This window comes from Phaethon aethereus (genome assembly GCF_964289735.1).
Source record: "Phaethon aethereus genome assembly, chromosome: 1".
Classification (NCBI taxonomy): Eukaryota; Metazoa; Chordata; class Aves; order Phaethontiformes; family Phaethontidae; genus Phaethon; species Phaethon aethereus.
In genome coordinates, this window is record NC_138575.1 from 1,737,123 (window position 1) to 1,752,349 (window position 15,227).

Consider the following 15,227-nt stretch of genomic DNA (forward strand, 5'->3'; position numbering starts at 1 on the left):
GCATTTTATGGATCCCACAGCAGAGGAGTCACATAATACGGCTCAGCCTCCAAACCCTCGCTGCTCTTTAGGGAGCAATGACCTTTCCCCACCTCTCCTACCTCTGCCCACGCCAGCAGCGACCTTTCAAGGAGCCCATACTACTTGTATCTCAGCAGGAAACAATTCACTTATTTTTTTAGGGCTGTTTTCCTGGTGGTTTAGCAAGTCCTGTCAGTTCCATGCAGGACCCAGCAAGTGCCACGTGTCGTTTTGTCCCCTGAGCATAGCTCCGGTACACCTTTAGGGATGTAAGCCAGGCTCTGCAGGAGTCAGACTCCCATGCACACACATAAGACAGTTCAGGGAGTGGATGCTGCTGAAAACTGGCTGAGAGGGAGAAAAGTAATTACTTTTCACTCCCATCATCTTCCTGTAAAGGGGCAAAGATGTGCAGTGAATGGGCAAGGCAGGGAACCTGGTTTAGATCGGCTTAAAATGCAGCATAGCCAGAGAGTTGGGACTTTTCTCTCCTAACACTCTTTGCGCTAAAGCTGTAGGTGGTTCCAAGCAGAGAAATCAGCTCTTCAAGAGGAACATGTCTGTGAGAACCCTGTGGTGAGGATCCCACACCCAAAACACAGTGTCCGAAGCCAGCAAAGGGAACCTCCCTACCTCTCAGGCACACCGACCGGGATGAGGTGAACAGAAACAGGGCCAGGAGGCTGATGGGCTCGTTAGGGGTGAACCCTATGAAAGAAAGCAAGAGGTTTTGTTTAGGCTGAGGGTGCCCATCCTCCATCTCTAAAACAGAGCATTGGTTTAAGCACATTTTTTACTTAAGCACAGATATTGGTTTCTATGCAGCCGTGTCTTACCATCATCTTGTGCCAAGGCAGAGGATGTGAGGAGGATAAGGACTCCCTGATCTTGTAAATATTTGATGATTGCCTATAACAAAGAGATACAAAGTTAGAGCAACCACTCCCTTTCCTCCTTAGCACACTTTATATCACTCAGAATGAATGTCAACAAGCCCCGACTGCCAGTGAATGTGTGCCAACACCACCAGCTCATTCCCTGTTGAGGAGGACGCTATTTGGTCCATGCCACTTGGGTCAACTGGGACCTGTAACCCAAAGTATTCCATTTACGTTGTTATTCAGCCCTCATATTACTCCTATCTGTGCCTTAAAAAGTTATTCTTAGCCAAACCAGCTGCAGTTAATGAACAAGGTTAATAAATTTAGTCCCTTCAGTTCAAAAGCTCATGGGCTTCTCAGCCAGGAATCACTCTCAGCAGCCTAAAGGGAGGGTTTTCCCAGCAGGGAAATCAAAGCTGGACACCAGCATCTGACAAAAAACAACTGACTGTTCCAGCCACAAGCTTGACTGAAGTTCAGGCCATGCAGCTTGCTTATTAGCATCATCTGTATCAACGAATATGTGAAAAAAAATTGCTGAGTCTAAGAGATGCCTGCAGTTCTGTCTCAGAGCTGGATGACTGCATGGCTAAAAAGGTATGTGCACTTATCGAGGCTTTTCTTGTGTTTGGATGTTGCTTGATGCCTCACCGCAGAGCTTGCCTTGGACTGCAGTTCCCTCTGTGGGGACGCCCATTTGGATCTCTCTCTTCCAGGCAGACACATCTTCTCAGGAAACTTACAGGACTTGAATAACCCTAGGGCTTCTAATGCTCTGTGAAACTTCACTGATCCCATTCAATACATTCAGACATAACAAAGGACTGGACTAACGCCCACAGCCTCATTTCTCCAAGACAACAGAACAACTTTGGAAATTCTGAACAATTTCAGCGTAATATTCACTATTCAGAACAGTAGCTCCTTGCTTTGGTTGTCTCAAGCCAGCAGAGCAGGAGGGATAAGAGCCAGCATTTCTGCTGCATAAATCCAGCTCAATGAAATAGCTGTGGTTTCTCACCAACAGGATGATTTTCAGCCAGGTGAGGAGGAAAGTCAATCCATAAGGCAGCAGCCACCTGACACAGAGCTGAGAGACATCAATCAGCACCCAGAGGAACACAGCTAGCCTCAGGCAACCCCACCTAGCCCCAGCCACCTTTTCATTTGCACTTGGGCCCTGCACAAGGCAGGGTGCCTGGCCCATGCACCACTGAAAGGGAAAGGAGACAGAGGGCATTTTTCATTTGCACTTTTTGGGAGCTGCCGCCAAAGCAGCTTCACCCATGGACCATTCAACAACATGCTAAGGGGAGGGAAGAAGCACACCCAAAAGGGGCTGTGACTGTTTCCTTGTTGAAATAAGGGTGATATTTTAACCCAGTTTCACAGCAATATGAGGGTAGGGGAGCTCTAGGGAAACAATGCTCCCTGTTGGATTTCAATACTGAACTGTTCATGGCCACAACTCAACTATGTCATTTTCCTCAACTCTTCTGGAGAGCCCAGCTCTGCTGGGCTTGGCAGGATGTATATTATAACCCTCAACGGCTGCAAAAATGGTGTAATGCACCAGAACAAGCAGTTGTCATGGATCTCAGTAAGAAAGGCACTTGGACTCTGTAAAGTATTGACTGAAATACTTTTTATTGGTGATAACAGGAGAAGAAAAAAGGGATAGTTTCTGTTTATATAAGTTTATGTCCCTTCAGATGTTCAGGGGTGTGTGTACTGGGACCAGCACTGCTTAATATCTTCATCAGTGACATAGACAGTGGGATCGAGAGCACCCTCAGCAAGTTTGCAGATGACACCAAGCTGAGTGGTGCGGCCAACACACCAGAGGGACGGGATGCCATCCAAAGGGACCTGTACAAGCTCAAGGAATGGGCCATGACGTTCAACAAGGCCAAGGGCAGGGTCCTGCCCCTGGGTCAGGGCAACCCCTGGTATCAGCACAGGCTGGGGGTGAAGGGATGGAGAGCAGCCCCATGGAGAAGGACTTGGGGGTCCTGGTGGATGAAAAGCTGGACAGGAGCTGGCAATGTGTGCTCACAGCCCAGAAGCCAACCGTGTCCTGCGCTGCCCCCAAAGCCGCGTGGCCAGCAGGGCGAGGGAGGGGATTCTGCCCCTCTGCCCCGCTCTGGGGAGACCCCCCTGCAGTGCTGCGTCCAGCTCTGGAGCCCTCGGCACAGGAGAGACATGGACCTGTTGGAGCGGGGCCAGAGGAGGCCCCAGCAATGCTCCGAGGGCTGGAACAGCTCTGCTGGGAGGACAGGCTGGGAGAGCTGGGGGGGCTCAGCCTGGAGCAGAGAAGCTCTGGGAAGACCTTACTGCAGCTGCCAAGGCTGAGAGGGGACTTGGAAGAAAGATGGGGACAGACATTTTAGCAGGGCCTGTTGCAATAGGACAAGGGGTGATGGTTTTAAACTGAAAGAGGGCAGATTTAGACTAGGTATAAGGAAGAAGTTTTTGACACTGAGAGTAGTGAACCCCTGGCCCAGGTTGCCCAGGGAGGTGGTCGATGCCCCATCCCTGGAAACATCCCAGGCCAGGCTGGACAGGGCTCTGAGCAACCTGCTCTAGTTGAATATGTCCCTGCTCATGGCAAGGGGTTGGACTAGATGGCCTTGAAAGGTCTCTTCCAACCCAATGATTTTATTCTATGATTCTATGCTGGGAACCTCCAGATGAGCTGCAGCACGGACAGATCTGTAGTCCAACCAGAGGTCCAGCTAATGCTGCACAGTTCAGGATTACCTGCACATGAAGAGACACTAAGATTGCCTTTGGTAAGCCATTTTTTTTTCTTCTCATGTTGTTACCAATAAAAGATAGTTTAATCAATACTTTAAAGAGTCAGAGTGTTTTTCTTATAGGGATCCACAACAAACATTTGCTCCCGTACGTTACATGCGGGAAGTTGCACACTGGTGGGCAGCTCTTCAGCAGTGCCGCACAGAAACAGCAATTCCAGGCAGTTCATGGGCCGCTGCCATCTTATAGTGAGGGGAGGACATGCCCAGCCAGCTGCAAGTTTGCAGCCATGAATTTACAACCCTGAATCTACAGGAAGCATCAAATGTAAGAGAGCAACCACCAGCAGCAAAGCCAAAGCCAATCCAACCACAAATCCCAGCAGGGATGCAGGTGCTGTGCTCCACAGGGGTGAAGTTCATCCCTTGTGGTCACAAGGAGACATGGCAATCACACTGGGAACAAATAGACCCCAGTGTGCTGGAAAAAAGCCTTATCAGAGAATATATCACAAGGGAATTTCCCCATTTGAAAAAAAGGATAAATCTCAACATCTTCAGAGCTCCCATGAGGTTTTGGCAGTGTAACTGTGAGTACGTAGCTGAGCGGGGACTATTTTTCAGCCATGAGAGAGAAAGGGAGGCACATGACAGCTTATGTATTTCACTTAGTAATTATCATTTTTGGCATTGGGGGACTTTGCTTCTGCTTTCTTAATATATTGAGATGCTCTTGCAGTCCTTGTCCACCATGCTGTTTGCAATGCAAGGGGGACAATAATTAATAAAAGACAATAAAATAATCTCATCTGGCATAAACATAGCTGAAGAAGAGGTTGGCCTGGTACAATGCCTGCTGCTCAGCCGGGCATGCTCATCTGAGAAATCAGTTCCCAGTTTAGAGTGGGTAATCTTCAGTTAACAGTTTAAATACAGAAAGACTAAATTATGTTTGAGAATAACAAAGCAGGAAAATAATACTTAAAGCAAGGAAATCCATTCCATTTTGCGTTAGTTCAGAATTTGTGAATAATGTTACCAAAAGTTTCAAGAGATCATTTAAAAGGCCACTTTCCTCCCAGAATGTAAATGTTTTAAAATACTTACCAAGTCCTTTTCCTTTAGATTTGCTACTAACTGATCCATTTTATACTGATCCTTATTTGATATTTCTACTTCATACAGACTGAAGTAAACACCCTGAAGGCAGACTGCAGACAAGAGAGAGAGAATTTCATGTTGAAACAGTGCCTCTTGCATGAACTCTGAACAAAGAAGTGCTCCTGTACCAGGAAGATGGGTGTGCAATTGGTGGAAGCACTGGGTTTAAAAAAAACCTTATCAAAATTTCCTAAGCTGGTATAGGGATTCATATTGCAGTGAGTTTCCTCTTCAACCTGTGGTTCTCAGGAGATGCTTCCTATCTTATCACTGCAGCTAACAAAAGCAATTTAACCAATGCTGTGTCCTTCAACAGAGACAGGGTGCCTTTCAGAGGAAAATACTGCATTCTAACATGCCATACTCTCGCCTGCTATGGAGCATCCTTATTCCACACTCTGACCCCCAAAGGAGTTTAACAAAGGCAAGATCTTGGTCCCACCTTACCCCCCTGAATTTTGCAGTGAAATTCTTCTGTGCAAACATTTCCCCTCTTTTATCAGTTGACTGTAAGACTGTGGCTCCACGGCACCTTTCATCAAGTGTGGTGGCCTTCCCCACTTCTCCTGCCTCCTCCCCTGCCCCTGGCACTATCCTGTGTCGATCTGCAATGTAAGCAAAATGCTAAACCCCAAAACAAGCTGGCTGTCATCCAGCCTGATCAGTGTATTGGATTGGCTCAGCAGAGCTGATACGTAGATGGGTGGCAACACTGCAGCAGCCCACACTTATTTTGGTGCAAGATGCCATGGAAATGCACCTGGAGCTTCTGCAAACCACATCCAGAGCTCTCCCTGTGCAACCTGGTGTCAGTAACTGCATGTCTGCTGCAACGTGCAGCTACTCACAGCCATCAGGAGCTCAACACCCGAGGCTGAGGGCTGCCAGGCTTGTCAGAACTCCAACCCAAAAAGCAATCAGCAGTACAAACCCCAAAGTCTAATTAGACACAGGTCCCCTCCTCCCCATCCTGCCCTGACTAGGACAAGGAGTGGTTGACTACGGGCAAGTAGGATGTCTCAGCACTGCTAAAGGGACAGTAGACAGCCAGTTCTACTGTCAGTAGAACAGAGACAGTTTCTCTCCGTTCTCCAAATACATGCTTCTATTCTTCTTATCGCTAAGCATTCCCTGCCTCTGCCCAAGATCTCTGGACTCTTCTCCAGGTTACCTGTGACTACTTGCAGAGCTATTGCAGGCAGCCACATCTTCTGGCTGGCAGCTACACCCCATCTGTCCAAATGCAGGAGATGCTGGATCATACCCTAAGAGGTGGAGTGTCCCTCACCTCATAGGGAGATCATATAAGAAGGGGAAAGTTTGTCTCCCTGCATTTGCTTTCAGTTGCACCGTGTTTGGCACCTTGCAGGATGGGAGCCCAGGTCTCAAAACAGAGTCTCCCACCCTGTCCTGTCCCAGGAACAGGCTGATTAAAGGGCTGCTTTGTGAAGAAGACTATATCACACCAGGAGGTCATATGAAGTGTGGACAGGAAAACATCCCTGTGCTACCTTGGCGTTCTTCCTTGCTTATCTGTGATCAGGACAGGACCCAGTGCTATGTGACCCTGAGCTCTGACCCCCTGTGGCAATTCCTATGGCACAGCACAAGCCTATGTTACTCGTCATGCCGATAGGTTTTGCACTCACCTTCATTCTCAATGTAATTTCTTTTCCCAAACACAGCTTCTGGTAGCTTTTTCTTCAAGTCAGACAAACCCATGACATGGTTAATGTCCAGGTTGGGAGGCCTGTGGGGATAATGCAGCAGACAGTGAGATCCCAAGCATGAAAGGCTCTCAGGATTAAGCACAGCAAAGACTCCTGGTTGCTCTGTCACTGTGAAACCACAGAAAGCAGCTCTGGAAAAGGATGGAGAAGGTGCAGCTTGCTTAGCACTTTGCTGATTTGAGAACCTGTTTGTTACCACCTCCAAACACTGATATTGGTGGCTGTGTTACTGGCTGTTTCAAATTTCTGCCTGCTGGTTAGCTTCCGACTACTGAAGATGTTAAGTATCTCTGGTTTTTTGAATGCAAGTTACCTCAATACCTTATTTGCCATTGTGCCGGTCTGTAAACACAACTGGCTGATCATATATGCGCCATATGTGCCCGCTTCTCACAAGGAGAAAAATCCCAAGCAGGAATAATTGATTTGGAATAAACTTCCCAAAGCAGTTAACAAAAAGAGATGACAAAATACAGCCATTTTCAGCTGCAGTTCAGGGTGCCCAACACCATTCTCCTGACACAAGGTCAGGTTGGACGGGGCTCTGAGCTACCTGATTTAGTTGAAGATGTCCCTGCTCAGGGCCAGGGGTTTGGACTAGATGGCCTTGAAAGGTCCCTTCCAACCCAAACTATTATATGACATTATATGATGATTGCCCTGACAGTGCAGGTAGTAAGTTGGTACAGCTGCAAGATGCTGATCAATGAAGGGATGGGGCAGGAAAGACAAAACTGGCTTTTTCTGGTACACAGACACCCAAAGGTGTAATGCCTCACACTCCACAAATTGCACAGAAAGAAGAGAAAGGGGAAACTTACAGCTGGGCTGGAATTGTGGAGCTGTATGGGGTCCTCAGGGCGATGTTGCACAAAAGCTGGCCCCGGATGGAAAGCTGCCCCCTCCATGGATAGTACAATGCTACAGGCAAAAGGGAGAATAGCTCAGAGAAAGCAGGAGAGGAGAGGAGGAAAAACAGAGAAAGGTATATGTATAAAACAAAACCAACCACCAGATGCTCCTACCTTTGCGATTTAACTCAGGTCTAGAGAAAAGGGAGAAAAAGAGGAACATTTAGCAATAGGAAAAGGAAAAACAGCCCACAAAAGCGACCGGGTATTTTGAAACAACAGAAAGTTGCTTACAGGCTCTCTATAGCTAAGACCGGCATTTCCTTCGGCTCCCTGTACTGGCAAGCGACGACTATGTACGGGCAGATCTGCCTGGGCCGCGCGGCAGTGCTGCCATCGGACACCTCATACACGTAATACTGGGGTAAGAAGGGAAACACAGATTAAAAAAACAAGGTGAGGAACGAGCGAGGCACCTGGGCCAGCACTGTGTTCCCCCACAGCCCGCAGGTGAGCTGTCTGCATAGTCCTGTTGCAAACCTATACCTGGCTCTGCTCGAAGGCCTGGCGGTGGCTGGTCTTTGATGGTACGTTGTTTCTGCTCATGGCGACATGGCAGTCATAGCCGGGAGACGGGCAGGTGTAGCTGGTTGTGTAATTCTCAGATACCACCTTGACCTTGCCCTGTGCCAGAAAATGTACAAAAAAAAAAAAAAAAAAAAAAGAAAAAATACACATAATTGTTCACAGAAACTTATTTTAAGAGAGCCCTGAATCCTCCTTTTCCCCAAAGACAGTGCTGCTGGCAGCCCCACACTCCCCACCACTGTGAGAGGGTTGCATGCGTCTGTGTCTTTCCGAACATGAGAGCCTGACTTGGCAGAGTTTGGCACGGCAGACAAATCTGCACTGCTCAGGCGAGCAAATGGGAGCAGCATGTTTTCGGTGCCAGCTACAGAGAGCAGGAGCCAGTGGGGAGGGGAGAAAGAGGCCACACGCCAGCCCCACGGAGGAACAGAATGGGGCCGTGATCTGAGACACCTTAGGGCTCCCTTCCTCAAACCCCCAAAACGCATGAGAGTCCAGGGAAAAAAGTGATCCTATGGGGAATTTCTGATCTCAGTGGTTGAATTTGGAAGGTCCTCTGCATCCTCCGCAGCCCTGCAGGCCACCAGTCAAGTCCAGCTGGAATTCCTCCTTTCTAGCCTGACACATCCCACAGTCAAAAATCCCGACGAGCTCTCAACAGAGCTGATTTTACACACTGCCACAGTTACAGGCACCAATGCGTCCTTAAAAACTGCTTGCACGCCATAGCGGCTTCCGAAAACCATTCCACATAAAGACTGGCATTTTACCTTAATTAGCTTACAAATGACAATATAGCCTGATTTTCCATGATACCAGGGTCTCGGATGAAGACAGTCTGCATACTTGGAAATATAAACCCCTGTGAAAACAAAGCAATGCAAGATAATGTGAATCATCTGTCGAGTAAAGCCGATTGCCAAAAAAGCCCTGTAAAGAGGACCCTCTTTGTGGAAACGGGAGTTTCTGCAGAGTCAGTGCTGCAAACCAGAGTAGCACTTGCTGCCCTAAAAAGGGTGAAACTCTTTCTGTCTCTTCATTTTTTTGACTGCTGGTATAGAACAGCGTTCTATGTTTCAGGGTCAGCTCTAGCAGAGGAGTTAACTTGGGTTTCTCCTGGGAGAAGTAGAACCACGAAGACATAGAATCATAGACTAGTTTGGGTTGGAAGGGACCTTTCAAGGCCATCTAGTCCAACCCCCTGCCATGAGCAGGGACATCTTCAACTACAGCAGGTTGCTCAGAGCCCCGTCCAACCTGACCTGTGATGTTTCTAGGGATGGGGCATCGACCACCTCCCTGGGCAACCTGGGCCAGGGTTTCACCACCCTCAGTGTCAAAAACTTCTTCCTTATACCTAGTCTAAATCTGCCCTCTTTCAGTTTAAAACCATCACCCCTTGTCCTATTGCAACAGGCCCTGCTAAAACGTCTGTCCCCATCTTTCTTCCGAGCCCCCTCTCAGCCCTGGCAGCTGCAGTAAGGTCTCCCCGGAGCCTTCTCTGCTCCAGGCTGAGCCCCCCCAGCTCTCCCAGCCTGTCCTCCCAGCAGAGCTGTTCCAGCCCTCGGAGCATTGCTGGGGCCTCCTCTGGCCCCGCTCCAGCAGGTCCATGTCTCTTCTGTGCCGAGGGCTCCAGAGCTGGATGCAGCACTGCAGGGGGGTCTCCCCAGAGCGGGGCAGAGGGGCAGAATCCCCTCCCTCACCCTGCTGGCCACGCGGCTTTGGGGGCAGCCCAGGACATGGTTGGCTTCTGGGCTGTGAGCACACGTTGCCGGCTTGTGTCCGGCTTTCCACCCCCAGGACCCCCAAGTCCTCCTTGGCAGGGCTGCTGTCCATCCCTTCACCCCCAGCCTGTGCTGATACTGGGGATTGCCCTGACCCAGGGGCAGGACCCTGCCCTTGGTCTTGTTGAACCTCACGAGGTTCACACAGGCCCATTCCTTGAGCTTGTCCAGGTTCCTCTGGATGGCATCCCACCCCTTGGTGTCGTCTGCACAGTAGCCCAGCAGCCCATCTAATGTCAGTTTTGCCCTCATTACATGAAAACATACTGAGCGAGGGCTTGTCTCTTACAGAAAGGTCTGGTGAAGGGCTTCCAGGTCAGACTGCAAGTGGGGCAGGTACTTTGCTCAATTTGGAATCACACAAAGGCAACACGGATGTTTATACAGCAGGAACACAGGTTGCAAGGGCATGAGAGTAGGCCCACAGCATGGCATAAACTCTCCTAGGCCCCTTCTTCGGCTCTTCATGGCACTTCATCATCCCAGATGCCAACATGAAGCGTCTACCCTGTGACAAGACCTATTCTGACATGGCTTATTCCCATCCCTCCTCCATGCTCAGGGCATATCATATGTGGGCTTACTGGCGGAGTGGGAGGGTGTTGGCTCTTCACTTCTGCTTTATATATGTAGACAAGATGGGTAGACATGTACACAGCAGGGAAACAGGGACTGGGCAGGGGAAGGGCTACAAAAAGACACACCATACTATTCATCTCAGTCCATGAAGACTAAGATATACACCCAGATAAATAACCAGTTCTTGCTTGGTTTTGCATTCACTGCCATTGACTGTTCAATAAGTAGGTGTCTTGGCCTGCAAAGACTTGCGGGATGAGCACTGGGAGACGTTCTGCTTCTGGCAGAATGGTTTTTTTGAGTAACGTGTCCTGCACTGCATGTCTTGAGGCCCCAGACTTTGGGCAAGGAACAAGCACATACTGAAAAGGGCTTTGACATGTCACAATCTGCTCTGGTTAATTAACAGGACTGTTGGCAAAAGCTCAGCAATTGGACTCTGAATAACAAACCAGTGGGGAAAGTTGCCAAAAAGTCACTTCGGTGACAGAGGTTGTTAATAACAAGGGAGAAAAAGCCTGAAATGGAGAGGTGAAAACACAATAATATTCCCTGGGGAAGATGCCATCCTCATCTGGTTGAGGGGGCAGAAGGAAAACATTGCTGCCTGCTCGATCCAAACAAGTGCAGTTTTCCATGTAAGAAACAGGAGTTTCTGTGGACCTTTGCAGTAAGTAACAAGGCAGTACCAGGAGTTTGTTCGGGCTTTTGCTTTTAAAGGAGTCAGTATTTCCAGAACAGTGAACAGGTCTCTTGGTCCTCTGAATGGAAATCTTACCTTTTGCTGGGTCACCAAGCGTGGAAATAGAACTGCTGTTTACACGGAGGCCTGTCTGACACACCTCTTTTGCCTTCAAAAAAGAGACAGCCTCTTTTACCATCTATTTTCAAAGATAAGGGACAGAGCTACTGAAATCTGCAGAACAACAGATTTCAGTACATTTCAAGCAAATACTTGCAACAGGCAAACAGATCGTTACTGTCCCAGAACACCTGCAGTGTAAAGAAAACTGAACACAATGTCCACAGGAAGAACCAACAGGAAGAAAATTTGTTGTTTCAAATACTAAATACTTGTATTTATCGAGTGTTGTCACAAAAATCTCCATGGAAGCAAAAGCCTAAAAAAATCTGGAAAAAATGCCGCATCTTCAGAAACAACTGCAAGTGCAAAGCTGGGCTTTGCACTTTATCTGCATGAGCAATATGTGGAAAAATAAATGCAATGGGGCTGGCACGAAGGCAAAGCACATTTGCTACTCTCTGCTCACTCGTCCACAGGCACAATTGCTACACCTTGGAAGCATCTCACTGGCTTTGATTTAATCTACGTCCAAAGCAGATTAATCAAAGTGTGAAAAGTCCAAATACATATTGACCAAAGAGTGACAACAGGAGCAGTTTGAACTCATTATGGGTGAGAAATAAAAGCAAACAAGTCGAACTGTAGTCAGTCCCTTTATAAGCAACATGGGGCACTCATCCCACGTAACTTCTGCCTCCTAAAAAGCAAGTGTCTCGCTTAGACTAGCCAGCTAGGCTTCTCCTCTGAACAACAGAGAGAGAAGCACCTCCAGAGAGCGATTTAGCTCAAGGATTTCAGATGCCTGCATTAAATGAGGTCCAGCTGTCCTCTGGAGAGCTCCCTCTCTTTCCTAGGTTCTGTACAAGGAGCTCAGTCACTTGGCACAGACTGTGTTACATTTCAAAAAGCCAAAATGAAGTGGGACAATTCCCGCTCCCAAACTGAGGCTGAAAGTGGTTTATTTTGCTGTAGCTCAATCCAAACTGAACAGAACTAAACTGCATTCAGGCCACTCTCATCCTGAACAAACCATCTCTGCTGTCATTTAGCATGGCATCATTAAGCCACATTAAAAGTGAATTCCCACTAGATTACCTGCGCGTCCTTATGTAGACAAACTCTTGTCACAAAATCAAAAGCATCTTTGTGAAAAACAGGCAGGAATAACTTTCTCAATAGCTGTGTCAGGCTCTCTCTCCACCTAGCTGGCAAAACCAAGGGAGCTTGCCCAAAACCACCTGGCAAAATCCTGTCTTCTGTCACAAAGGCACTTTTCTAAACATACATGAAAGGTTTCGCTTGCCTGTACTTGACCATAAATCTACTGGGACAAAGCGAGACTCCTTCCATCTCCCTGTAGAGGGCAAAGGAGGCAGGCAAATCTCAACCAGTAATTGACTGGAGAGACGCAAAATAAGATCCATCCCTAAAGCCTCCCAGGAGCTGCTTTCAGAACTTGCTCTGGACTTTTTACACAGGAGTAAGTGCACTGGTAACTGGCGTACAGAGAGCCAGGGCACTTCAGTCAACAGATCTGCTGGGCTTTGGTGGGACAGAGCACGGGTGCAGGCACTTGGCATCAAACTTCTCAAGCTGAATAAACATTTCAGGTTACCTCTTCTTCATTATCAAACAGGAGAAATGCAAAGGTCTCCTCCAGCTCCTCCTGGCTGTAACCGGCAGCTTCCTTTGCTTGGGCAAAAGCTTTGAGCTGCAGAAGACACAACAATACTTTGTTCTAGTCAGTTCATGCCAGAGCCAAGTGACATGTGTTCATGGTGCGAGGACAGCATGTCCCAAGTACCTCCAGTCACGGTCAGTATGGGGCAGCTGGCAGCAGCCAGGTGATGCTGGACCAGCTCATGTGCCTACACATCATTACCTCCCTCAGGCACGTGTACACCCAGTCTCCCACCACAAGGTCCCCAATCCACGCATCTGTCTGTCTGTCTGCCTCTGGCCCCAGAAGAACATGTTCAATGGTCTCGAGGGGACAGCAGGCACATCCAGCCCTGCAGTGTCATGCTGTGCTCATCCCAGAGAAGTACAGCCTTATTCCACCTTGCCCCTCTTGCCACACATCATCAGCTACCGAGGAGCTTGTTTCACCGAGCAGCATGTGGGCTGGTGGAGCATCACATTTAGTAGCCAGCTATGGCCATCAGAAGACAAATCATCTCAGCGATGGAGAAGATGCCTACAGAAGGGGAGCTGCTTGGAGGCACCTCTCTTTTTCTCTCTCCCCACTGACCAGGGAAGCCTAGACTTATTTGACTAGAGGGCAGGTACTATCATGTGACTATAGCTCAGAGGGTTTGGATACAGCCAAATAACACATTAGTCCAATTTCTTTTGTCTGATAATTAAAGCAGAGCATGTTCTCAGTGCAGACAGGGAGGACATCATGGGAGCAAACAGAGCTGGGTCTGAGTCCATGATGTTTTGGGGCTTTAATAAAAGAAGTTGTAGAAGGATGGGATTTTTTAAAGAGGGCTAGAAGAAAACAACAATCTTCATCACTGCTTTTGTTTATTTTGGCTTGAGAACTCACAGACAAATCAACAAATTACTTGATCCCTGCTTTCCCAGTTTTTTAACCAGTTCCACAAGTGACTAGCCCAGATTTAGGCAGGCAAAATGTCTAAGCTCTATTTAATTCATGACAAAAAGCAGACTGGTCATCTCCAGTCCCCAGAGAAGACAGCCTGTCTTCCGCACCAATGACAGCAGGAGTCTAGGCATGAAGGCATTTTAAAAATGGTTCCATATACACCCCAGTCAGCTGGAGAAAGGGAAATGAGGTTAAAACTGGTGCCTACACCAGTGTGAGGGCAGGCAAACAAATATATGGAAATTTGCCTTGCTGTGAATCAGCACATTAAAACTCTCTTGCTAGGTATCAAACCAGGGTTTCAACCTGCCCCAAAGGTCTGCTCCAGCAACTGCTGCTGAATATTTGGCAACACCAGCTGAACAGACCCTTTGCTCCTGATCAGATTGGGAAGGAAGAAATGCAAGAAAGCAAAGGAAAGGCTCCCTTCAGTCAGGAACTGCAAATGGGGCTCTATGAAGCAGGCAGATCACCCGCGTGCTGCAAAGGAAAGACAGACCTGCCAATAAACCAGCATTTAGAGATGTCTGCAGCTCCAAAAGGAATGCTGCCTTCTCCCGAGCTGCCAGCAATACCCTGCTCCCCCACCAGCCTTACCTCACTTAGAAAAACATCATTTTCCACCAGAATTGCTTGGCTGTACTGAAAACCATCCTGAGATGTAGAGTACAAGTAGGAGCTCTGCAGCACCGAAACTGCTGTCTGCAAAAGGGAATGTGACTCTTCAGACTCTGGATGAAAACCTGGAGGAAGAAAGCAAAAAGCAGGAGTAAATATTAAAGCTGGGCATCCCCAGATGAGTGTGGGGCCTCAGCAGAGGTGGGTGGCTGCTGAGTGTGATTCGCCACACACAGGCCTCATTTAACAAGCCCAGGTTTCCACAGAGCTGCTCCATGGCTCCCATTGGGAGCAGCAGCTCCCCTCCAGCCACGCAACCCCCAAGTCTTTGTCTGCAAGTTAAACTGCCCTTTGGCAGGAGGAATAGGAGCTCCCCGTTTGCCAGTAAGCCCTTAAAGTTTTTCCATTGCAACAGAAAAAAAGAGAATAAATTGTTAGAAACTGCTAGAAGCAAAACCCGGTGGTAAATTAACTTTATGCTGAGCAGGCCAAAGTTCTCTCTTGCACTAAAAAGTTACTTAGATTCGTTGTGCACTCTCTTAGAGTTTGAGAGTTGATGTCTGCACACAGGGAAAATCTCCATGCAAGCTCAGTTTCTCAGGATTATCTGTTTTTCTATAAAGATCTTCAGGTCTTGAGTGAATGTGATTTTCAATACCATGAAAGCAAGCCTTCCTTCAAAGCCTCAACAGGCAGAGCTTTCTCAAAACCCAGATTCTCTTAACATAGCCAAAGGAAAATACTCCCAGAAAAACACTTCCCAACACATCCCACCAAAAGGTCCCAGAGCAGTTGAAAAATTAGATACGGGTGCAGAAACAAAGGAAAGCCCTGCTGTACTT

At 48.0% G+C, this 15,227-nt stretch overlaps 1 protein-coding gene across 1 annotated transcript in view; it reads right to left on the bottom strand.

The window, feature by feature from the left end:
• Nucleotides 1–14,662, bottom strand: part of TASOR2 (transcription activation suppressor family member 2) — a gene marked incomplete at both ends in the record, with an annotated part of 34,786 nt that extends 20,124 nt beyond the window's left edge. Inside the window, 12 exons of the mRNA XM_082013840.1 lie at nucleotides 655–729; nucleotides 858–930; nucleotides 4,766–4,869; nucleotides 6,469–6,569; nucleotides 7,371–7,570; nucleotides 7,715–7,819; nucleotides 7,947–8,084; nucleotides 8,759–8,850; nucleotides 11,130–11,202; nucleotides 12,772–12,867; nucleotides 14,365–14,510; nucleotides 14,620–14,662. Of these exons, the coding sequence (XP_081869966.1) occupies nucleotides 655–729; nucleotides 858–930; nucleotides 4,766–4,869; nucleotides 6,469–6,569; nucleotides 7,371–7,570; nucleotides 7,715–7,819; nucleotides 7,947–8,084; nucleotides 8,759–8,850; nucleotides 11,130–11,202; nucleotides 12,772–12,867; nucleotides 14,365–14,510; nucleotides 14,620–14,662 (1,246 nt within the window). The remainder of the gene's footprint in view (nucleotides 1–654; nucleotides 730–857; nucleotides 931–4,765; nucleotides 4,870–6,468; nucleotides 6,570–7,370; nucleotides 7,571–7,714; nucleotides 7,820–7,946; nucleotides 8,085–8,758; nucleotides 8,851–11,129; nucleotides 11,203–12,771; nucleotides 12,868–14,364; nucleotides 14,511–14,619) is intronic.
• Nucleotides 14,663–15,227: the final 565 nt, after the last annotated feature.